Source organism: Sorex fumeus, unplaced genomic scaffold, assembly GCF_029834395.1.
Source record: "Sorex fumeus unplaced genomic scaffold, SorFum_2.1 ptg000265l, whole genome shotgun sequence".
In the NCBI taxonomy this organism is placed as follows: domain Eukaryota; kingdom Metazoa; phylum Chordata; class Mammalia; order Eulipotyphla; family Soricidae; genus Sorex; species Sorex fumeus.
Genome location: NW_026606322.1, coordinates 3,575,666 through 3,593,538, shown reverse-complemented (window position 1 = coordinate 3,593,538; position 17,873 = coordinate 3,575,666). Strand labels below are relative to the sequence as shown.

At 48.5% G+C, this 17,873-nt stretch overlaps 1 protein-coding gene across 1 annotated transcript in view; it reads left to right on the top strand.

Annotated features, from left to right (window-relative positions):
• Nucleotides 1-17,873, top strand: part of ARHGAP31 (Rho GTPase activating protein 31) — a 147,358-nt gene that overhangs the window by 114,913 nt on the left and 14,572 nt on the right. The window contains exons 7-10 of the mRNA XM_056109198.1: nt 1,319-1,517; nt 4,277-4,404; nt 14,275-14,337; nt 16,112-16,687. Coding sequence (XP_055965173.1) covers nt 1,319-1,517; nt 4,277-4,404; nt 14,275-14,337; nt 16,112-16,687 — 966 coding nt within the window. The remainder of the gene's footprint in view (nt 1-1,318; nt 1,518-4,276; nt 4,405-14,274; nt 14,338-16,111; nt 16,688-17,873) is intronic.

Below are 17,873 nucleotides of genomic sequence, written 5' to 3'. Positions count from 1 at the left end.
TGCTTCTGTGTTGCATTCTCATTCAATCGGATGTGCTCCTGCTGTGATGTTAGTATTATAGAGTTTGGAGATGTCACTCCAGAAAGTCCAGAATATTTAAGTAGGCAGTCCTGCTGGAGGCATGCCAGCAGCTTTGGGGCGTGACGGCTGAGGCTTCTGGAAGTTAGGTTGGTGGGGAGAGGGCGTCCATCCTGACTTCGAGAAGGCCTGAGATTTTCAGCCAAAACATTTTCAGCAGATTAGTTTCTCTGTGGAGCTCAGTCCTGAAGCAGTGGCGTCTGGCCGGAGGTGTGGTGGCAGCTTTAGGTTGTGGGAGGGAGCTTTCAGAGGTTCAGGGACTCTGATAGGGTGGGAGCTGCCCCTTCCACCACCACCCTCCCCCCATGGCCCTGGAAGTCTTAGTGGGAATGTTCGAGAAATTTTTGCAGCCTTGGGCTTTTCATCCATAACTCTAATTCAGCTTGATCACCAGGGCTTAGCTCTGCACAGTGCTCCTGAGGCTGTTGGTAGCATCCCTGCTCTCTCCCAGTAGATGCCATTGCCCCCTCATACACACTGGGACCACACACACGTCTCCAAAGATTGCTTGATGTCCCTGGCTGGTCGGGTGGAGGGGGGGTTGGGGGTTTGCAAGATGGTTTCATATTGTCTTGGAAAGAAGAGATAATCCTGGCTCTCTTGAGTCTGTCATCATTGCTCCCATTTCTTTACCCCCCCCACCCCCCGCCCAAAATAAGAAAGGATTAGCTTGTGTGCACTAGAAGATAACTGAGTGGTGAGTAAAAGGCCATTTATCTCTTAGGGCTAAGTACAGGCTGTAAAATGTCTTGACGGCAGAGACATAAGCCTGGATAATCTGGAGAAAGTACAGGCTCCAACTTTAAATTGCCTTGGGACATTTTCTCCAGCAGTCGAGGGGAAAGAGTCTCCTGCCCAGTCCCGGCTGGTGAGCCTCTGACTGAACCTACACTCCTGCCTGGCCGAGGTACTGGGCAGTTTCCAGGGTAAAGAGCGACCGCTATTATTTTACTGCACAGAAAGTGCTCAGTTAATGAATGAATGAATGAATGAATGAATGAATACTATCTCCCTGGAAAGTATAGGATGTGCTTGTCACCTCCTGAAACCCCCCATGTGTCTCTGGCTAGTCCGAGGGAAGAGGAGTGATGCTGAGGGGTTGTGTCTGTTTCCCAGATCCTACCCGACCCTAGAGAAGCCCCTGTCGGGAGGTTGGGGACCAAGGGCCTGTAGGAGGGGGTCCAGCTGGGCCTGGCGCACAGCCTCTTCCCGTGACTGAGTCCTTCTCTTTCCTTTGTAGAAAACCGGCCCATCATGAAGAGCCTGACCCTACCAGCCCTCTCCCTGCCCATGAAGCTGGTGAGCCTGGAGGAGGCGCAGGCCCGGAGCCTGGCGACCAACCACCCGGCCCGGAAGGAGAGGAGGGAGAACAGTCTGCCCGAGATTGTCCCTCCCACCGGAACCCTCTTCCACACCGTCCTGGAGTTGCCAGAGAGCAAGTAAGGCGTCTGCTTCCAAGGCTCGGGGTGCAAGGATGGAGGAGGGGTAGCCTCAGGACCGTGATGGCAGCAGACGTCGAAGTGTGGTCTAGGCAGGGGTGGAAGGGAATATTCCAGAAGTGATGGGAATGTCGCCACAATGGCTTCTGTCCAGCAGTAAGCCCACTGCCTCCAAATGATCAAGAATTACCCCTGCCCCACCCCCTGTCTCCCACTGGAGATCCCTGATTCCATGATGGGACCCCAGTCACGATTTAGACTCAGTCAAAACAGCCTTGGCGCTGTCCTGCTTCCTTCTCACAGTGCTCACACTCAAACCTAGAGCTCACTTGGGCAAGAGGCAGCACTGAGTCGGGTCCCTGGCCCAAGCTTCAAAAAGAAGCTCACTGAAAAAAGAAAAATACAACAAATAAAACGATCCCTTGGCCTCCCCAGCCTCCACCTTCGTTTATGTCCCCAGGGCACCGGCTGAAGCTTGACAGGCCCGGCAGAGCAGCCGGCCTTGGGGAGGGGACACGCCACCCAAGCCCTCCTCCCCCACACAATGCCAGCACTATCTCCATTCATGGGCTGCTGTCTTTCCTCGTTTCTCCCACCTGTGTCCTCTGCGACCCTTTCTCCATGCAGCCCCTTTGTCTCTCCTCCTCACGCCCCTCTGGGAACAAAGGGGCAGTAGTCGAAGTGGGAACTCTAAATTCTAGACGGTTTACAGGTGGAGGGGACGAAAGGCATGATAAATATATAAGTGTAAACATATATGAACATATATACACATTACATATTACATATAATTATATGTAATTATATATCATATGTAATACAATCACTGTCCTCCCGTTGTTCATCAATTTGCTTGAGCAGGCCCAGTAACATTGTGAGACTTGTTGTTACTGTGTTTGGCATATCGAATATGCCACAGGTAGCTTGCTGGGCTCTCCGAGAGGGGCGGAGGAATCGAACTCGGGTCGGCCATGTTGGCTGCGTGCAAGGCAAATGCCCTACCGCTGTGCTATCGCTCCAGCCCATGTAATGTAATATATACACAATCACATATGATATAGTATGTATATTTTATGTGTATGTGATATATGTATGTACATATATATGCATATATATGCTTCATAATATGATAGCATCAGACTGACGGTGCCACTGCACCACACCTGCTACCAGAGTACCACAAGGACTGTGGTACTCCCTCCCCTAGCTGGGTCCCTCCTCACCCTCCTTGGCAACATTGGCAAGCCTAGCTCTGCAGTGCAGATCCTGGGGGTTGTTTTGTTGGCCCTTTTCTATTACTGCACTGAAAGGCGTCTTTGCATTAGCACACCCTCTGCTCCGCTCCGTTCGGCAGGGAAAGGGCTGAGGAACAGACTCCTCAGCCTTCTTGTCCCTGCCAGTCCCTCTCTGGGGAGGGCAGTAGAGTGAGGCCACATTCCACACTGGTGAGGACATCTGTCAGCGGACACCAAGGGACACCAGTATAGCTGGAATTCACCTGGCGAAGGGGCTTTCAGTTTCCTGGAGGGTGCAGACGTGTTCACTGAAGTCAGCCCCTGTGATCCTTTCCCAAAACCCCAGGGAGTCCCACTTCCCCCGGGGATCAAGGGAAAGGAACTCGGGTGGTTTTTCTGTTTTTGTTGTGTTCTTGTTTGTTTCTGGCTTTTTTTGGGTTTTGTGATTGGCTACTCCCAGCTCAGTGTTAGTGAGACTACCCCATCTCTAGGTAGAAGCCCTGCCCCGTGTGGTGGGCTGCGTCCAGGTAGTCTAGACCATGCAGTGCCAGGGGTCAAACCCAGAGATCCAGCAGTGCAAAGCGTGTTCTCCAGCCCACTGAGCTATCTTCCCAACCTGAGGAAGAAGAGTATTTTGAACTCTTCAAGTGCAATTCCTCAGCGCCCTCCACCATATCCAAGGAGCACCATACATTATGCCACCCTGTAAAGTATATGTCAAGTGTTGGAAAAGTTCAGGTCAGATCCCCAGGAAGCCACAGAGCATGGAGGATATCTCTGTGGTTGGTTGTAAAAACAGGCTAGAGGCTGTTCTCTGAAAATCCTGCAGACATAAGACCCTTTGCCGGATCCCCAAGTTGCAGGACTTTGTGCTAGAGCTTGAAGGCTGGTGGCCTGGGGCAGAGCCACATGAGGGTAAAGCCTGGATGGTGACCCCTAGTGGTGCCTGGTTTCTCCAGACCCTGTCAAACTTGTCATCCGGGCCTGAGCAGCCTGGCTGCCAAGACACTAGTCTCCCCAACGTTTCCCGCCACTCACCACTGATCATATGCTTCCAGCTCACACAGCCAGAACTGTTTCCAAATTGCTTTCTCATTCCTTTTCAGTTCAAGAAAATCCCCATTAGCCTTTTTCCTCCCTGAAGTGTTTGATTGAAGTGCACTCAGCCTAACAGAACCGAAGTTTTCAATACTTGTTCCTGTAATATTGTATGTTTTTGAAAACCCAGAACCACAGAATTCCTATCACTGTGTGGCCGCCTCCCACCCATCCCTGCTGGGGTAGCTCTCTCTGTCTCCTCCTTGGGGAATGGTCCTTTGCTCTGATGCATGGAAACTCGGCTTGCTCACCTAGGGCAGCCCTGGGCTGGGGAGAGTTAGAGTCCACTTGGATTTTCAGGAGAGTGTCCTGAAGTATCAGAACTGATCATATGGAGAACATGGTTGGAGGATTCCTTCACAGCTGTAAAGCCCATTGGAAAGAAGACATAGACTAAATCCTCCTGGCCTTTTTTTTTTCCCCTAGAAGAAAGCTCTCCAGCAAATCAAAGAAATGGAAATCAATATTTAACCTGGGACGTTCCGGAGGCTCAGACTCCAAATCAAAGCTGAGCAGAAATGGGAGTGTGTTTGTCAGAGGACAGAGGCTTGCAGGTAACGTTCAACAGCAGTTAGGTCTTTTGAGATGCAGATATATTCCTCCCCTAGCTCTACTTCTCTTTTATTTTGGGGCAGTGGACGATTTGTGGTGCACACTGATTTTATTTAAGGCTTATTTCAGGCTCTGTGCTCAGGGATCACTCTTGTAGGTGCTAGGGAGATCATGTGCAAATTTGAGTGGAGTTGCCAACATGTAAGGCAAATGCCTTAACCTCCTACTATCTCTTGCTCACCTCCTCCCCCAATGCTTTTCTTTTGCTCAGAGATTTTTTTAAAAGGATAGAAGGCTGTCCTCAAAGCCATGGAGTAATCCTCCTGGTACTTATCTCGGCTATTCTTGGGTGTTAGTCTCCTATTTTGTTACTTTATGTTCCCCAGATGAATGCAATCTTTCTATGTCTGTCCCTTTCTTTCTGACTTATTTCGCTTGATACTTTTCATGATACTTTTCATGTAGTACCACTTGTATATGGATTTCATGACTTTATCTTTTCTAACAGCTGCATAGTACTCCATTGTGCAGATGTACCAAAGTTTCTTTAACCAGTCATCTGTTCTCGGACACTCAGGTTTTTTCCAGATTCTAGCGATTATAAAGAGTGCTGCAATGAACAAACAGGTGCAGATGTCACTTCGACTATACTTTTTTGCCTCTCTGGGATATATTCCCAGGAGTGGTATTACTCCATGGCTTTGAGGACAGCCACACACGCTAGGGGAAAAGGCAGCTCAGATAGAGAAGGAAGCACCAAATAAAGGGTGTTGGGAGGTTCCTCTCAGGATGGGAAATGCGTGATGAGAGTAGACTATAGACCGAACAAGATTGCCACTCAATGTCTCTTTTGCAAACCACAGCACTCAAACGGAGAGAGATAACAAAAGGGAATGCCCTGCCACAGAGGTAGGGTGGGATGGGGGGTGGGGGGTGGGAGGGATACTGGGACTGGTGGTGGTGGAGAATGGGCATTCGATCATTGTATAACTGAAACCCAAGCACAAATGTTTGTAAGTCTACAACTGTACCTCATGGTGTTTCACTAATAAAAATTTAAGGAAAAAAAATTTTTAAAAAAAGGATAGAAGGCAGGGGAAAGGGCAGAAAAAAATGGAAAGGGACTCCTAAGCAGGACTCCTTGAGCTCTACATTTTGTCTCATGAAAAGGGAAACTTTCACATTAACTGGATAGTCTTTTTTTTTGTAATTTCAGATTTACCAAAAAAAATATTGCAACAATAGTACACAGAGAAGCTTATACCTTCACACAGCTAACAATTGTTAACAATTATATTTAATTGTTACATCTTACAAAACCATAGGAAATTGTTATAGCTATAATGCAAGGAAATTATTCACTGATCTTGTCCATAATTGACCACTGGTGTCCTCTGGTTTGGTCTCCATTCCAGAAACTCACATCATTGTAGTTGTCATCCCTCCCTAACCTTTCGGCTAGGATAGTTCCTTAGTCTTCCTCATGCTGATGCTCTAGAAGAGTACAGGCCATTGATCTTGTAGGATACACCCGTTTGGGTTTGTTTATCTACATTTTCTCAAGACCACACTCTCATGAGGTGATGAAGATTGTACCTGGTACAGTTTTTCAAGTGAGGCATTAAAATATCAGTATAATATTGCTAGTGATGTTAACTAAGATCACTTGGTTAAAATGCCATCTACAAATTGAGAGCCCTGCAGAATCACTAGGCTTTCCGGCAGTGAGTATCTTGCAAGATATTTGGAGGATATGCATCTATCCTGTTTCTCATCAGACTTTGCTCCACTACCTTAGCACCTGTCAGTGGTCAGTGCAACCGTTGTTACTGTGCAGTTTACCAAAGGTTCATTTTCTGCTTCCATCATTCTTCCTGCTCCTAGTTACTTATCACCACTGTAAGGAAGATCTGTTTCTTCTTCCTCAGGACCAGGTGCATACATTGGAAACAGGCCTGCTATCCTGTGGGAATTACATGAGTAATAACTAAGAATTGATGAAGGAAGGGGTTAAAGAAACTACTATAGCACTGTCTCCCGTTGTTCATCGATTTGCGTGAGCAGGCCCAGTAATGTCTCCATTGTGAGACTTGTTACTGTGTTTGGCATATTGACTACGTCATGGGTAGCTTGCCAGGCTCTGCCGTGCAGGCGAGATACTCTCGGTAGCTTGCTGGGCTCTCCGAGAGGGGCGGAGGAATCGAACTCGGGTCGCCCGGGTCGGCTGTGTGCAAGGCAAATGCCCTACCCACTGTGCTAACACTCCAACCCAAGGAAACTACTATACAGTGGGGAATATAACCAGTTAAGCTAAGTATTGTGTAATAAAGGGAAAAATCAAAGAAATTTGCCACAATGACCCTAGTGTTAAAGATTAGTATGATTTTTTTACATGGGACAACAATTGTTTTTAAAAATATGTCGATAAAGATAAACGTGCAAATCTAGTGAGCAAATCTTGATTATATCCTACTCTGGGAAAAGGGGGCATAGAAAGGAGAACCTGAGGAAAGATGAATTGGATGCTGATACTAAGGAATTGTGTATTTTCATAGTGGCCTAAAGATGCTTAAATGTGCCTAAATCCTTAAATTCTTAAATATGCTAAAGTCAAGATGTTTAAGGATGAGGGCTGTAGCAAAAGTAAAGCAGGTAAGATGCTTCCTTGCACGAAGCCAGCCTAGGTTTGATCCCAGGTATCTCAAATGGTCCCCTGAGCACCTCCAGGAGTGATTCCTGCGTTTGAGCCATGAGTATGAGTATGAGCCATGAGCCAGGGGATGGCCCAGCAGTTCTGTACACGGAGAAGCATCTGTATATGGAGGAGCAGCATAATATTAAAACTAACTTTCTGGTGACTTCGTGAAATATAGATAAGTGGATAGGATAGATAGCTGCCGCCAAATCACGACAGCATGTCAACCTTGGTGGTGGTTTTAGAAGTCTTCAACTTTTCTGAATGTTTGAAAGTTTTAATAATAAATATTTGCAGAGGGCAATTAGTACTGATAGGGAAAAGAAGAGATTTTGTTTGTTTGGGGTCCACACCAGTAATACTCAGGACTCGGCTCAGTGATCACTCCTACTGGTGCTCAGGGGAATAATACGCGGTGCCAGGGATTGAACTGAGGTCAGCTGCATACGAAGCATGCACCTAAACCCCTGTGCAAGCTCTCTGGCCAGGAAAGAGATGATATTTTCAAGGCTTTTCCTCAGAAAATGATAACTATGTAAAGGATCATAAAACATAGACATTAGAAATCTTCATATTTGTCTGTTGAAATACTAAGAGATGTCAAAGAATATACTCTAATGATGACCCAGGCTACTATAAATAATAGCAAATCCAACTGGACTGACTTACACAACAAAGGAACTTGCTGACCCCTATAACACGTCCAGGTGTAGGAGAAGCCTTGGGGCAGTTTCATACTCTGGCTCTGGCTCCAGGTTGTCCTCAGTTGTGCTAATTTTTTGAATGAGTTTTATTCTCAGACTAGCTTCCTTTGCTCTGACAAAAGGGCCTCAGACTTTATAAACCAGTTCTAGACTTTAACTTTGACTATACTCTGTCCAGAAGAAGAAAGAGTGTCATTACTGATAGGAGCAAGAACTCTTCTTTCTAGAAGACCCCAGCAAATTCCACTGTTGTCTCCATAGCCTTGACCAAATCACATGGATAAATTATATGGCCAAGGGAGTGTCCTGTAGTGATTAGGGTTTTTTTTTTTTTTTGAAATTCTGAATTTATGGCTGATGTGAGCAATAGGATGACTGTCAGGTACATGCAAGAAGTACAACAGGGTCTCTGAGAAGGGGAAGGGACGAGATTCTGAGTAAGCATCTGAAATATTCACAATGTGAGGAAACACGTCTTCACACACTAGAGGAATAGCCCAGGAGAAGAGACCAGATCACACAGGTTTGATAGGTCAGACGTAAATCAGAAATGCCAGATCCTCAGAGGAGGACGTGAGGATAAGGCATACCTGGCAAGAAAGTCCTGATCTTAAAAAGAAGAAAGAAAGAAACTCCTGGCCTAATACCTAAGATATTTGCTCAACAGATCAAAGAGAGACTATCAGATAAAGAATCAGTGATACCATGGAAAATTGCACTGGTAATGAAAGGCAAGACTGTAATAAACAAACAAAAGAGAATAAGTGAAAGAGATGACTGGCCTTGGTTTTGACAGATTTCCACCCCCGGAGGGTTTTCTAAGTGAGGATCAAACAGTGCCTGTGAGCACACAGACTGTACAGCTTGTCCCTGGCCATGTCACAGCACAGACCCCTTGTGCACACACCCACACGGTGCTTGGCACCCACCCTGCTTTGCATCAAGTCTGTGCGGATGACGGCATACTGGAAACTTTTTAAAAAAACTCCCCAGGTGGGGCTGGAGCAATAGCACAGTGGGTAGGGCATTTGCTTTGCACGCGGCAGACCTGGGTTCGATTCCCAGCATCCCATATGGTCCCCTGAGCACCGCCAGGAGAAATTCCTGAGTGCAGAGCCAGGAATAACCCCTGTGCATTGTCACACAAAAAAACAAAAAACAAAAAAAGTGCCCAGCCCAAGATGTCCAGCCCAAGAGAAAAAAAAACCGCTACTTAGGAGCAAAACCAGTCCGAGAGTGAGCCCAGATGGAATGAATTTTGCTGGGATGCTGGGGTGACATGAGACAACCATCAGTATCAATACAAGTAGCTCTCTATGACCTTGACTTTTGGTTAAGAGACCACTTTCACCACAGAGGGCTATTGGAACACCAGACACTAAAGGTGGGGTGATGCATGGTAGAGAGTGGGGTGATATGATCTTAACTCTAGTGGAATCAGTAAGGTTAACTGTGGACCAATGTAGCATCACATGTGGCCAGGGGATAGCTCTTTGCTGAAATATGTATGTGAACAAAAAGGGGATTCAGTAAGTTAATGTACTGAACAATTGTTTCAAAACCTGTTTGGGAGCCAGAGAGATAATATAACGGGTAGGGCATTTGCCTTGCACAAGTCTGACCGAGGTCCCATCCCCAGCACCCCAGAAGGTCTCCCAAGCATTGCCAGGTGTGATTCCTGAGCACTGAGCAAAGAAAAAGCCCTGAGCATTGCTGGGTATGGCCCCCAAACAAACAAACAAACAACTTCTTTTAGAAAAAAAAATTCTAGAGATAACTGGCAGGGCCACATGCTGACAGGGCCACATGTGTTGGTTGCTTCACATGCAAAAGGCCAGGTTCTGTTGTCAGCTCTGCACAGCCAGGAGCTATCCCAATCACAGAGCTGGAGTAGTCCTGAGCACTGCCAGGCGTGGCCCCCAAACAAATAAGAAATTCTGTAATTAAGTGCATTTAAAAAATTGATTCACCACAAGTAGCTTTGAGAAATTTTGGGGGAAGGGTGAGAGGGGAGCAGAGGAAGGGGTATTGAACTGGATTTTTTTTTCTTTTTGGGTCACACCCGGCGATGCTCAGGGGTTGCTCTTGGCTCTGCACTCAGGAATTACTCCTGGCAGTGTTTGGGGGACCATATAGGATGCTGAAGATCAAACCTGGGTCAGGCGTGTGGAAAGCAAACGCCCTACCTGCTGTACTATCATTCCGGCCCCTTGAACTGTATTTTGAAAATAAATAAGAAACAAAGGATAGAAAGGACCAGGTCGTGACTAAGTAAAAGTGCAAAGGCTCAGACTCACAGACACCCGTGCACTGAAATTTGCACGGCATCTAATAGGAGAGTCCAGGAAACTCTCCCAAATGGACTCCTTTGGGGGCGGGGGAGAATCCAAAGCCATTCAGTAGTCTAAGAGAGGATTGAGGGGATGACTCAGAGACTGAAGTGCATGCTGGAGGCCTGGGTTCGAGCCCAGGCGTTTCTTGTTCCCCTAGCTTCCTAGTTCCCAGTTCCCCCACTTCGGACGGCCCCTGTGCACCGCTGGTTGTGACTCCAAGACCTAAGCAAAGGGCTCAAAGGCCTCCAAAGGTGAGAGCAGGATCCCAACAGAAAATTGTCTTCACCATAGGCCTGGGTCAGAAAAACCTTGCTCCCTTGCTTATTTTACAGAAAAGGAACTGGGAGACCCTGGGGGACTGTTCCCAAAGGCCTAGCTCTGAGGTGCTGTTGTGGTCACAGTGGCCTCGAGGAGCTGCATCAGGGATGGTCCAACACCCAGCAGCAAAGGCGAGCACCAAGGCCCAGCAGTAGGTGTGTTACCATCCCCCTGTTAACACGAACAGCCTCACTCGCTGTCGCCACACCAAAGATTTCAAAGTGCGGTTCCCGGAGAAGAACGGCCATGGCTTATCTCAGGGTGCACAAGTGAAGAGGTGCCGGGCCAGGCAGCGTAAGGATAGTATATCAGTTGTAAATGCGTCGAAGTGGCAGGTCTTCAAAGGCGAGGAATTCCGCTTGCTAAGAGGAGGACTTTGACTGTGAGTGTGGAAAGGTAGGACTACAGCTGAATCTTACGAAGACAATGTTTATGAGAAACAGCCTCGTTCCTGACGCCCCATTCGCTCTCAATGGAACGACCATCTCCGAATGCAACAGCTATGTGTACCTAGGTCGAGAGGTCAACATGACAAATGACCTGGCACCCGAGCTGCGCAGGAGGAAGAGAGCAGCTTGGAACGCCTTCAAGAACGTCGAAGAAATAGCTAAGAGGACGAAGAACCTCCGGCTCCGGGCACATCTCTTTGATTCCACTGTTCTTCCTGCATTAACATATGCCTCAGAGACCTGGGCCCTGCGCAAACAAGATGAGAACGCTATTCAGGTCTCCCAAAGAAGAATAGAAAGAGCTCTGCTTGGAATATCACGTTTCACTCAAATGAGAGAAAGAATCCGGAGTTCTGACATCTGTCGACGATCAAGAATCAGGGACGCTGTCTCATTTGCCAAGGTGTCAAAAATCAGATTGGCTGGTCACGTAATGATATTTAAAGACGACCGCTGGACTAGAGCTGTTACTGACTGGATTCCACGGGATGTCAAAAGACAGCGTGGCCGCCCACCTACCAGATGGTCAGACTTCTTCGTGAAGATCATGAACGATCGGTTTGAGGCCCTTCATGTTCCTGGAGCGAACAGATGCCATTGGGCTACACTAGCACGCGACAGGGACAAATGGAGGTGTTACTGGCGCCCGCTCAGCAAATCGACGACTAACAGGAAGTTAAGTGATTAAGTGAAGAGGAGGAAGTGGTGGAAGGCCTCGTATGCCCAGTATGGCACGGGGATGGCAGTTCCAGCAGAGTCATGCAGGCCCTGATTGGTTGGGGGAAACCTCACAGCCTCTTAGAAGTTGGGTTTATCACTCCATTTCTCAGAAGGGTAAGAAAAATCTGAGATACAGAACAAAGGTTAAGGCATTTGCCTTGAATCCTGCCAGCTCTGGTTTGATTTCCAGCAGCACAAGTGGCTTTCCAGGGGCCACTCCTAAGTAGAGTCAGGAATAACCCCTTAGCATCAGTGTGTGTGGCCCAACCTTCCACCCCCCCATCCCCCTGCCAGGGGGAACTTTATTTATTTGAGTCTTGGGACCATACGGAGCGGTTCTCAAGAATGATAGTACAGAGGGTAGGGCATTTGCCTTGCGTGTGGCTGACCCGGGTTCGATTCCCAGCATCCCATATGGTCCCCTGAGCACCGCCAGGAGTAATTCCTGAGTGCAAAGCCAGGAGTAACCCCTGTCTGTGCATTGCCAGGTGTGACCCCCCCCCCCAAAAAAAAAAAAAAGATTTACTTCCAGCTCTGCTCTGCACACAGGGATTATTCCTGGAAGTACTTGGAGCACTATCTCGTGTCTGGGGGGCCAGGGCTCCCAGGCCAGCCATGTGCAAGGCAAGTGTCTTTCATGCTGTACTATCTCTCTGGTACCAAGAAAGACCTTTAAAAGAGACATAACAAAAAAGAGTAGAGCCCAATCCGGGTCGGGGCCTGCAGAGCGCTTCCTGAAGTACTGTCTCCCGGGCACCCCCTCTTTACGGTACTTGCCCCAATAACTACCAGCAATACTTACTTTCTGTTGAGAATCTATAGAATAAACAGTTCTCGGTTAGTAAAACCCTTTTCCTCTGCATTGAGCACATTGAGGTATAGTCTTTATACCATCTCTATCACGCCTTCTTTGAAACCAGGACAGCTAAAGTTTAAAAAGTTTGAAGTCACACTGTGATCACAGGGTGGTGGGTTGGGGTTCAGATCCAGGCCTGTCCCATTCCAGAGTCATCTCTTCTGTTAGCGGGGCCAGGAGAATACACCCAGCGGTGTTCAGGGAGCTACTCCCAACTTAGTGCTCTGGCATCGCTGCCATTGTACTCAATGCAGTGCTAGAGACTCCAGAATCTTCTTGAGGACTGTGAGTCTTGGACTCCCACTCAATGCCCACATTGCCTTGTTTCCCCTACTAGCAAACTTGATCTGAAAGCGAAGGTTCCAGACCTCCAGTTCTGTGTCTCTGGAGAAACAGGCACTTACATGAGATTGAAACTCTTCTGTCTGACCAGGTGTGTTGGGGATGGGGCTGGTGCTCAAATTCAAGGAGACAGCACAGGAGAGTCCTAATGATGGGCTCCCAAGCACAGGTTGGAGAATGCCTATGTTAGTTTCGGAGTCCTACCTGTGCTGCTCAGGACTACTCCCTGCTCAGTGCTCGAGGGTCCATGACATACAAAGATGCACTCCAGCCCTTTGAGCTCTCCCCTCAGAACCCAGGGAAGGATTTTTTATTCTTTTTGGGTCACACCCGGCGATGCACAGGGGTTACTCCTGGCTCTGCACTCAGGGATTATTCCTGACAGGGCTCAGGGGACCATATGGGATGCTGGGAATAGAACTTGGGTTGGCCGGGTGCGAGGCAAACTCCCTACCCGCTGTGCTATCACTCCAGCACCCCCCCCCACCCCGGGAAGAATTTTAAGAGGTGAAAGGATGAGAAGAATATCACAGAGGCTTGTGGCAGTGGGGAGGACAGGGAGGTGGATGCCGGGCATGCTGTCATGTGTCATGAACACACCACATCCGCACTCCGGTTGGAGAAGGTGCCTCGTGCTGTTCCTCGATGAAATGGCTTTGACTTACTTGAATTACACTCTTCCCCACAAAGCGCTGAAATGGCTTCCGAAGAGGGAAAGCGTTCATCAGACCCAAGGCCACAGGGTGCGCCAAGAAATCGTGGCTTTGGCCTGACCTCCCTGGGATGGGATTGGTGGGTGAGAGTGCTGAGCAGGATAACAGCCTGCAGTCCTCGGAGCAGAAATGCAGCAGGGAGAGAAATGATTGCAGGCGGGGAGAGGGGGCTGGGGCTCTCACCAGTTTTACCCAGTTCCTGCCGCTGAGAGATGTAGCTGCAGCAGAGAATCCTGTTTGCTGACCTGCCAAGTAGGAGGGGTTTCCTAGAGCTCCAAGAATTCATCATTAAATCCAGTATGAACAATAAAATCAGTCTCAGGATGACTCATTTGCTGTTGGTAATTTGATGGAAGAACTTACCTTTTTCTGAAAAATATTAAAACCTCAGTTTACAAAAGCACCACACACACACACGCGCGCGCGCACGCACGCACACACAGAGTTCTGAAAATAATTTTTCACTCAGGACCAAACCCAGGGCCTCATGCATGCAAGGCATGAACTATACCACTGAGCCCAATCCTTGACCACAGAGAATACCCTGTTTTCATAAGGTCAGTCCCATCAAGAAAATGAAACATGAAGGGTGGAGTAGGGGAATATTTTCCAAAGTGGAAATTTTTAAAAAGAGAAAAACACTTTGCTAAAAACCTTTTCTTATCTACTTAAAGCTTGACCTGTTGCTCTGAGTGCTTCCGGAATATGTTTTCACCGGTAACCTTTTTCCTTTTGTCTTTAGTGGAAAAGGCCACCATCCGACCTGCTAAGAGTATGGACTCGCTGTGCTCCGTTCCCGTGGAAGGTGAGAGTTTATGATTCTGTTTGCAACGGGGACTCACCATGGAGACTGGAGCTTGAACCCCAGATTTTCCTTCCTAAGTTGCTGCTCATCATCACACACTGTCCCCCCACCCCTTTTCAGTCTTCCCTGCCCCTTCCTGAGTGCAAGGGGCCCACTGACCCTTTCTTCAACCTCCCCTACTCTGCTCCAGAGCGAGACTTAAAGAATGCCCTCTTTGCCCGTCTGGCTCCAGCCAGAAGTACTTTCCCTATGAGTTTATTTTCTTTCTTTCTTTTTTTTTTTTTTTTTTTTTTTTTGCTTTTTGGGTCACACCCGGCGATGCACAGGGGTTACTCCTGGCTCTGCACTCAGGAATTACGCCTGGCGGTGCTCAGGGGACCATATGGGATGCTGGGAATCGAACTCGGGTCGGCCGTGTGCAAGGCAAACGCCCTACCCGCTGTGCTATCACTCCAGCCCCTCCCTGTGAGTTTAAACCAGGCAGGTCAGCAGCTATAAACCCAGGCCTGCGGACATCAAGAAGAGCCCAGTACTCTTTCTACCTGAGGGTGTTGACGCTCAGATACTCGTGTTTCGAACTTGGGTGCCTCCATCAGTCTTTTTCCAAGGTGCTTATTGAGTCATGACTTTGAGTGGAAACTAGGTCTCCTGTGTGGCCCAACTGAATGCACAGGGTGTGAGGGGGACGCTAACTGCCAACATGGCATCTCATCGGCTTACTCTTCCAGCGCCAGCTCTGTCCTCAGGGCCAGTGGCCTGCACCTATCTCTCCAGTTTTTGTGAGGCATACAGCATGCACTGTCACTTTTTTTTTCTTTTTGGGTCACACCTGGTGATGCACAGGGATTACTCCTGGCTTTGCACTCAGGAATTATATCCCTGGCAGTGCTCAGGGAGCCCGGGTCAGCCGCGGGCAAGGCAAACGCCTTACCCACTGTGCTATCGCTCCAGCTCCTGAGTTTGAAAATTTTTAAATAAAACAAGATTGTGTTATTTTTGTATGCCACCCCCCCCACCCACCTCTCCTTTTTCTTGTCTTCTTTTTTGTGAAGCAACATTCCTCTCCCTCTCCCATGCCTGTGGTAGGTGCCCCTCAACCTTGCCCTTCCCTTAGAGCTGTCCTGCCTGCCACATGTGACTGGGTCCTTGAGACCCAGCGGAAAGTGGAGCCACCATAGGGGAAAAGGCAGCTCAGATAGACAAGGAAGCACCAAGTAAAGGGTGTTGGGAGGATCCTCCCAGGATGGGAGAAACATGCTGAAAGTAGACTATAGACTGAACACGATTGCCACTCAATGCCTCTTTTGCAAACCACAGCACCCAAAAGGAGAGAGGGAACAAAAGGGAATGCCCTGCCACAGAGGCAGGGTGGAATGGGGGTTGGGGTGTGGGGTGTGGGAAGTATACTGGGATCCGTGGTGGTGGAAAATGGGCACTGGTGGAGGGATGGGTACTCAAACATTGTATAATTGAAACCCAAGCACGATAATTTGTAAGTCTGCAACTGTACCTCATAGTGTTTCACTAATAAAAATTTTAAAAAAAGAAAATAAGAAAAAAAGAGAAAAAAAGAAAGTGGAGCCACCAGGCCACATTGCGTTTGGGTCACCTGAGAAGGTGCTTCCTTATTATCGATCCAGAGTCGCACAGTCCTGTGACCTTCCGAGGATGGCCGTGGCCTGTTTGAGTACTGGTCCTCTCTGCCTCTTAAATGCCCTGTGTCCGCAGTGTGTGTACAGGCGGCTGAGCACGTGTTTGTTTGCTTGCTCACTAGGGAAAGAAACCAAAGGAAATTTCAACCGAACAGTCGCCACTGGTGGATTTTTCATTCCGGCCACAAAAATGCACTCCACTAGCACCGGAAGCTCCTGTGACCTCAGCAAGCAGGAGGGCGACTGGGGTCAGGAGGGGATGCCTGCAGGGGCAGAGGGGGGCTTTGACATGAGCAGCGACCGCAGCCAACTCCAGGGCGTGCAGGTCCGCCCTCCGCCCGAGCAGCTGAAGGTTTTCCGACCCATCGAGGATCCCGAGATCGAGCAGACAGCCCCGAAGATGCTCGGAATGTTCTATACGTCCAGCGACAGCCCCAGCAAGTCTGTGTTCAGCGGCAGCCTGTTCCAGGTGGAGCCCTCGCCCCGGCACCAGCGCAAGGCCCTAAACATCTCCGAGCCCTTCGCCGTGTCCGTGCCACTCCGCGTGTCCGCTGTCATCAGCACCAACAGCACCCCCTGCAGAACACCCCCAAAGGAGCTGCAGTCTCTGTCCAGCCTGGAGGAATTTTCTTTCCAGGGTTCAGAGAGTGGAGGTTGGCCTGAAGAGGAGAAGCCACTGGGATCTGAGAATGCGGCAGGTAATTTAGGGAAGAGAGGTTTTCTCCACTGCCTGTCACTGTCACTGTCACTGTCCTCCCGTTGTTCATCGATTTGCTCGAGCGGGCCCAGTAACGTCTCCATTGGAGACTTTTGTTGTTACTGTGTTTGGCATAACGAATACGTCACGGGTGGCTTGCCAGGCTCTGCCGTGCGGGCGAGATACTCTCGGCAGCTTGCTGGGCTCTCCGAGAGGGGCAGAGGAATCGAACTCAGGTCAGCCACGTTGGCTGCGTGCAAGGCAAACGCCCTACCGCTGTGCTATCACTCCAGCAAAGGATAAAAACCAAACTTGGGGCTGGAGCGATAGCACAGTGGGTAGGGTGTTTGCCTTGCACGTGGCTGATCCAGGTTCAATTCCCAGCATTCCATATGGTCCCCTGAGTACCGCCAGGAGTAACTTCTGAGTGCAGAGCCAGGAGTAACCCCTGTACATTGCCGGGTGTGACCCAAAAAGAAAGAAAAAAAATTGCTGAAAACCACTGCAGAACAGTGGAGGGAAGTGGTGAAGATTTTGGGACTTTGGGGTCTGAGAGAGAGGACAGTGGTAAGGCACTTGCAGTGCATGCAGCTGGCCTCAGATAATTCCCCGAGTACTGCCTGAGGTAACTTCTGAGAACGGAGCCAGGAATAACCTCCAAGTACTGCTGGATGCACCCCTAAAATTCCAAAACAAAGAAACGGGGGGGAAAATGGGCTCTGGAGCGAGGCTGCCTGGATACGAGTCCAGGCTCGGCCATTTCACTATTCAGATAGTCCTTGGCAAGTTAATGTAACAGCTCCTGTATGTCTCAGCTTCTTAATCTGTAAAATGGGAGTGATGTGATTAACCATACTTTTCTTTGTACATCTTTTTTTGTGGATATTAAATTAGTTCACCGTGAAAAACTCTTAGAACTATCTAAGATGTAATAAGTATTCAGACCTTGTTATCTGTTATTATTTTATTCACTCACATTGTGAGAAGGCAGAGGCTGTCATCTGTTTCCAGACTAGAAGAATTTTTATCTCAATAGAATGGAATGCAGAGCGAAGAGTGAAACTGGGCAAGTCAGCTTTTCTAGACTCGACCTCTCTTCATTCATCCGTCCTTCATTTTTACTTTCTATATGAACACAACATGGCTAGCAGTCCTAGCAATGAACGATAAAATTCTCTCCCAGTATC